This window comes from Mus musculus, chromosome 3 (genome assembly GCF_000001635.26).
Source record: "Mus musculus strain C57BL/6J chromosome 3, GRCm38.p6 C57BL/6J".
NCBI classification, from domain to species: Eukaryota; Metazoa; Chordata; class Mammalia; order Rodentia; family Muridae; genus Mus; species Mus musculus.
The window spans coordinates 63,480,044-63,487,342 of NC_000069.6; the positions used below are offsets into that span (position 1 = coordinate 63,480,044).

At 37.4% G+C, this 7,299-nt stretch overlaps 1 protein-coding gene across 2 annotated transcripts; it reads right to left on the reverse strand.

Moving 5' to 3' along the window:
• Positions 1–1,051: 1,051 nt before the first annotated feature.
• On the reverse strand, positions 1,052–3,863 carry Strit1 (small transmembrane regulator of ion transport 1). Of its 2 annotated transcripts, none has more exons than NM_001369306.1 (3): positions 3,772–3,863; positions 1,243–1,338; positions 1,052–1,150 (listed from the first exon to the last, which is right to left on the reverse strand). In NM_001369306.1, the coding sequence occupies exons 1-2, from the start codon at positions 3,782–3,784 to the stop codon at positions 1,247–1,249; spliced, it is 105 nt and encodes a 34-aa protein (NP_001356235.1). In that variant the 5' UTR covers positions 3,785–3,863; the 3' UTR covers positions 1,052–1,150; positions 1,243–1,246. The 2 variants fall into 2 exon arrangements, with proteins under 2 accessions (NP_001356235.1, NP_001356234.1); NM_001369305.1 differs by having other exon boundaries at positions 1,243–1,341.
• Between the last annotated feature and the right edge of the window lie 3,436 nt (positions 3,864–7,299).

Genomic DNA, 7,299 nt, shown 5'->3' on the forward strand with positions numbered 1-7,299 from the left:
GAGGAAGGATTTTAGGAGACAAAGATGTTAAGGACACTACAAGAAAACCCATAGAATCAACAAACTTGGACTCATAAGAGCTTACTAAGACTGAACTGACAATCAGGAAGCCTGCATGAGTCTTTCATATATATGTTATAGTTGTGTAGCTTGCTGGTTTTATGGAACTCCTAGCAGAGGGAGTGGGAGCTGCTTCTGAGAATTTGGCCTACTTTTATAACTCTTGTCCATCTACAAGGTTGCCTTGTCTAGACTTAATAAGAGGAGAGTTGTCTAATCTTATTGAAATTTGATATGCTATGTTTGCTTGACATTTCTGGAAGGGAAATGGATGGGAAAGGGAATAGGGAATGTAGGGAGGGGGATGGAAGAATAGAGTGAAAACTGCTGCCCAGATGTAATATATAAGAGGGTAAATAAATAAATTCATAAGAAAAATAAAAGCAGTCCAGAATAAAACATAAAAGAGTTACTTTGGTCATGGTGTCTCTTTCTTCACAGCAGTAGAACACTAAGACAATTATCAGATTGATATGTTACTACATTACTTTTAGTTTGTCTTCATTTGAGAGGTAATTGATTTTTCTTTTCCAGTTATAAAATATTCATATTATCCTAAAAGTGAAAGACCGTAATACAAGGGACATACAAAAATATTTAGCTTCCACTGTCTGGCTGTGTGATAAATGTTTAATTGCATGCATATTGGTTAAACTCTTCCTTTTTATAACTGACATCTTAAATGTTTTATTATTATTTTATCTTACCTGCATGTGTATTTTGTTTGCATATATGTCTTTGCATCACTTGCTTGCCTGGGGTTCAAGGATGCTAGAAGAATGTGTTGGATTGCTTGGAAGTAGAGTAACAGACCTTGTGAGGTGCGACATGAATACTGGGAATTGAACCAAGGTCCTCTATAAAGCAGCCTGTGCTCTAAACTGCTGACCCATCTCTTCAGCTTATATGATTTTCTTCAATATTTTTAATCTGTAATTTTAAGCAAATTCTTAATGTATTCTCATGTAAAAAATTGTAGTTTCCAAAAGATAGGAAATACTACAGCTATTTAATACAAGACACCTTTAATAATCAGTTATATTCCTGTATTTTTATTCTTCTAAATGGTGTCAGATTGAAGTCTTCTTCCCTAAATGACAAAACATTTCATTAGTAAAACAGTGAAAGATCAATTCAAGGACAATTATGTTGTAAACAAACATCCATTATTAAGACACTTACTTTTCTAGAAGAAGACAATGTAAATAACGATGATGCAGCCTACAATCCATCCAACCAGGAGAAGAATGGGAACTATGAGGTGTGGTGATGTTGACTCTGCTTAGAAGCAATGAAAACAGATGCACTAGATCCTTTTGACATTCAACTTTACAAAGCAAAATAATAAATGATCTCTGGCGGAGGTGAGGAAAAGCATGCAACAATTGGACTCATACATAAGTGTTTTTGTCTTATTTTCTTCCGAAGGCAGCCTGCAAATGAATTATAAGCCCTGGATATTTGAAACAGATATTTGGGTTAAAACCAGAGTCGGCCTTTTATGTTCCATGACCTTGTGCAATTTTGAACTTGAAGCTTCCAGCTGGGTGGTAGAGTTTGTAGTTTCTCTGTCCTGGTTGCTTCCACAGTCAAATGATTCAGTGTGTGCAAAGCTTTGTAAACTTGAACCACGGTGCCTATGTTTAGTGTATACAGGACATACTCATGAGTTTGTTCAGTGATGGGCAGCTGTTTACACAGCAACAATCCAATATAACTGTGAGGTAGTTCCTACTAAACTGAATTACTTATAACATACAAGATTAGATTGTTTTGGAAATTATTCTTGATCTCAATAACTGACTTTAATCTTGAACTTCACGGGAAAAGGAAAACATCATTCCTTACATAATCACCATCAGAAAAAAATATTTCTTTAAAGTTAATTATTATCACCGCCAGCACTGAGCTTGGCTGTATGGGCAATAATAATCCAACACAGAGGAAAGACACTTGTGTAATGATTCTTGTACCTCCTGCTTGTGTCTAGTTTGTAAATTTATATTCATAGGTTACTATAATACAATAAACATGCATGCATATACCCCACCCAAAAGATTGAAAAAAACTCAGAAAGACATCTTATAGAATTAATGTCAGACTAAGACATACTCTTAATTGAAGAGCACAATGAGTTCCTATGCCATTAGCTAAGAAAGAGAATGGGTGTTCTTAACAAGTGCAGTCCCGTTACAATTTCCATCACTTCAAATGTGAAGGGTTGTTAATGCTATTAAAATAAAGTCACCGGGACATGTGGTACCTCTAAAATTAGAAGATACTTTCATAATAGCCAACTTTCTGAAGTTTAACTGAATCTTAATAGATTCAATGTTTTTGAAGTCTCTCTTATCTGAAAAAAAAAAATGGGATTCCCTTGCTTCTCCGAATTGTGCAGAATCCACCAAAGGGAGAAACCTCCTCCTCCTCCTTACCTGACGGTGCTGTTGCTTTAAGGGTAAAGCAAACATTATGAGACATACTTCACTCTCATTTGGGAGAAAGAATTTTTTGTGAATTAAGAGACCATTAGAGTGAAAGTACATGACAGTATTCTTTTTAATTATTCATGTAAGTGATATAGTACTTCTGTCAATTTCAATGAACTTGAAAATGCATAAACATTCCAATTAAGTATAAATGTTTAATGTATGTGTATTTTAATAAAATTTTATAGCACATGTTTTAATAAAATTTGCATGTCATTGAGCTCTAAAAGTAAATATCCCTTTATTTGTTATGCATTTTAAGACATTGTAACAGTCTGTGCATTTTAACCAAGTACAACTGCTTTGGTCATCTTTTTAGCACCAATATTTTTTTTCTACCATAAATTAAAACATCATTTGGAAATGCTAATACATGAAACTCAATGTACTTCCCAGGTTGCTTATATCAATGGCACAAATATCAATAAAACTTCTCTTTAAATGCAAGAGCTTTTTCAAAATGCTTTACTATTTGTCCAGTTCCAAGCTTATCAAACTGGCTACCACTGGAATTTCTCTTAGGGTCACTTCATTGTGGAGGAATACATGGACACATACTAATCCTCACAATCTCCATTTCCTTAGCTAGAAAACGGAGGTGGTAATATATGTAAGTCTCACAAGATTGTTGTCAGGATTGAAAGCTAAGATTTCCATGTATGTATTTTAAAACTGATTCTGACAAAGATATATTCAGTCTGTCGATTTTGTCATATTGGAATCAGTTATTTTATATAAGCATATAAATATGAAATAATGTTTAAGAATTAGAAAATTTAATTCAGATATGAGCATATCAGAGATGATTAAGCTCAATATTCTTATTTGACAGTCATAATATAGACTCAGAGCAGTGAGAGAGCCTCTCCAAACTCACACGGCCATCCTGCAGACCTGACAGAGCACTCAACTGTTCTTGCTTCTGGCCCAACAATTCCCAAGATCTCAGAGCTAGTTCAATACTGAGAAATAGTAGTTCACAATTCACTTTTCCAAAAAAGCGTGTATGAAATTATTATGTTTCACTGATCATTTCAAAATTATTCATCTTACAAACATGATCCAAAACTGCATATTTAATGCTTTTGCAGCCACATCAGAATATGTAGCTAATGGTTCTTTAACATAGATCCTACATTTCTCAGGGTCCAAATGCTAAAAAATAAAATTGACTAATCTGAAAGCTATTTTTGCCAAGAAACCTCTATACTTTTCAGCTTACCTTTCTCAGCCATTATTTCTATTGTTGGGTGGCTTAGTCAGGGCCAGGAGTCTTTCTTCCTTATTGTTATCCTGCACCTCTTTGAACTTTAAATAGAGAGATATCTGAAGAGTGTGGCAGCTGCTGCTCTCCTGCTGCCAATCGTCTACAGGGTGACAGGAGTCATTGGAAAGCACAACTCCTCTTTCTCCCATTTAACCTTTATTGTGGAGAAACAAGAGACTATGTATGTATATGACCTAAGCAAGTGAGCAAGCTGAGTTTTCCCAATGTACAGATACCCAGATTTTTATTTGCATAACATTTCATACAAGAACAGAATGTTCGATGAAAGGATATGCAAATTAAAATGAAATTGATAGTTTTCACCCTCCTAAGAGGGAGGGTGAAATATCAGTTAGATTTGCAGTTGGAGAGACTTGGGTTCAAATTACAACTTGCAGCTTCTGTAATGAAGTCCAAGCTCACTAGCCAGGGTACCAACTTGATTTCAGTGGCAACAGCATTATTTACTCTAATGGCTATTCTTGGTTGTCACACAAGCACGTTACAAAAAGAAGCTGCCCAAATGCCTATGGTTTCAACTCTTGTTATAATGTTGTCTGTTAACAAGCATATACCTATAGACTCATGGAGAATTCCTTATTTTTTATTGACTAAGAAGGGAAGACTAGGATCTGTTTTACTGATGGTTCTGTTGTTATGCAGATACCACCCTAAGTGGACAAATGCAACATTAAACCCCTTTCTGTGGTCACCCTAAAAGAAACCCACGAAGGGAAATCTTCACAGTGGACAGAACTTTGGGTAGTCTACATGGTCATACATTTTGTTTGTTAGGAGAAACAGACAGATGTGCAATTGTTCACTGATTCGTGGAATTTGGCAAATGGATTGGCTAGAGGGTCAGGGAATAGGAAAGAGAATGTTTGAAAATTTGGTGAGAACCACATCTGTGGAAGAAGTATGTGAATCCTTCTTTCCAAATGGGAAAAGGCTGTGAACGTGCTACTACCCCATGTAAGTGCTCATCAAAAGCTGACTTCGGTAGAGGAGAAATTCAATAATAAAGTATATAGAATGACTTATTCTATTGACTGTCAACCTCTTTCCTCACCTATTCCTGGCATTGGCCAATGGGCCCATGAGAAAAAATTGCCATGGTAGCAGAGATGTAGATAATAATACATAGTCTTCCAATCACCAAGCCTGAGCTGAGTGCCAGATCTACCAACAGCAGAGACAAAAATTAAGTCTCAAATACAGTACCACTGACCAGGATGACCAACCAGTGACCTGTTAAGAGGTTGACTATATTCAACCACTTCCTCCATGGAAAGTATAACTTTGTCCCTGATGTAGTAAATACTTATTCAGGTTATGGATTGCCTTTCCTGAATGTAACGCTTCTGCCAAGACTACCATCTATGGACTTACAGAAGGCCTTGTCCAACATTGTAGCTTTCTACACAGTATTGATTCTGACCAAGAAACTCACTTCATGAGTATGGAATCCACTGGTCTTACCTTGTTCCTCTCTATTCTGAAACAGCTGTGCAGATAGAAGTATGAAAAAGGCATTTTGAAAACACAATTATGGCATCAATTAGGTGTCAGCATCCTGGATGGCTGGGCTGGGGTTCTCCAGAAAGCAGCATATGCTTTGAGTCAGCCTTCAATATATGGTATAGTTTCTCCCATAGCCAGGATCCACGGGTCCAGGAATCAAGGAATAGAAAAGGAAATAGTTCCACTCACTATTCCCCCTAGTGACTAGGGAAACATTTGCTTCCTGTTCCCACTACCTTAAGTTCTGCTGGCCTATAACTTTTGGTTCCTGGAGGGCCACTCCTGCCAGGAGTGACAGCAAATGTTCCATTGAACCAGGAACTCAGACATCCCCCTGGCCACTTTGGGTTTCTTTTGCTTGCTTGTTTTGCTTTGTTTAGGTTTGGTTTTTTTGTTGTTGTTTTGTTTTTTATTGAATATTTTCTTTATTTACATTTCAAATGTTATCCCCTTTCCCAGTTTCCCTCCCTCCTGGAAACTCCCTATCCCATCCTCCCTCTCCCTGCTCTATGAGGGTGTTCCTCCACCAACCCAGCCAGTTCCACCTCCCTGTTCTCAATTCCCCTACACCAGGGCATCAATAGAGCCTTCATAGGACCAAGGCCCTCTCCTCTTATTGATGCAGGACAAGGCCATCCTCTGCTACATATGCATCTGGAGCCATGTGTGCTCCTTTGTTGATGGCTTAGTCCCTGGGAGTTCTGAAGGAGTCTGGTTGGTTGATATTGTTGTTCTTCCTAGGGGTTGCAAACCCCTTCAACTCCTTCAGTCCTTTCTCTAACTCCTCTATTGGGGACCCTGAGCTCAATCCGATGGTTGGCTGCAAACATCCACCTCTGTATTTGTAAGGCTCTGGCAGGGCCTCTCAGAAGACAGCCATATCAGGCTCCTTTCAGCATGCACTACTTGGCATCCACAATATAGTGTCTGGGTTTGGTAACTGTATGGGGTGTCTAATGCTTTAAGACAACAGACTGAGAAAAGAATAACAGTGATAGGAAGAATGGCTGATCCTGATTACTTGGGGGAAATTAGGTTGATGTGGAGACAATGGAAGTAAGAAAGATTATATCTGGAGTGCAGGAGATCTTTTAGGGCATTTCTTGGTGCTTCTATGTCCTGTTATTAAAGTCAATGGGAAACCACAAATGCCTAATCCAGACAGGATGGCAAACGGCACAGACACTTCAGAAATGAGGGTATGGGTAACTCCTCCAGGCAAAGAGTCAAGACCTGTTGAGTTTCTTGCTGAGGGAGGGGTAAAAATGGAATAGGCTGTAGAAGATAGTTTTAAATACCAGCTGAGGCCTCATAACCAGTTAGAGTAATGAGGATTATAGTTGATATGTGTGTTTATGTCATATTTTGTTAAGAATACAGTTGTATAGTTATTTGTGTTTTCTTTCCTCAATTTCTTTGGGTACAAAATCAACTAAGGGAATATCAGTGGTTATCATGTTTAACTTTGAGATATTAAAAGAATGTCTGTCAAGTAGCATTGCCACCTATTTTAAATTTATAATTTGCAGTTTATTTGTAGGGTGGTATTTGTGATTATATGTGCCAAAGTTATATCATGTTTAGACATTAAGACCTGGCTATTGTTTTCATATGGAAATTAATCATGATGCAAGGAGATATGATTGTGTGTTGAGTTGACAAGGGTTGGACTTGTGATAAATATTCTTATTTGTAAATTTTACTATATCTGGAATTAACTAAAGCCAAAAATTGAAAGCACGTTTGTAAGGGAGGGATTATTGCTGAAATTGAAGTAGGAAGATCCACTTCTAATCCAGAACTTTGAGGTAGGAAGACACAACACTTGAGATCTCGAGTTGAGAAGACAAAACTCCAGATCATATGTACTGGGAAAACTCCCTTCTAATCTGGGCCACACCTTTTGCTGGAAACTGATATGGAAGAAGGAAGATTTTGTTCTTTTGACTGCTTGCTCTC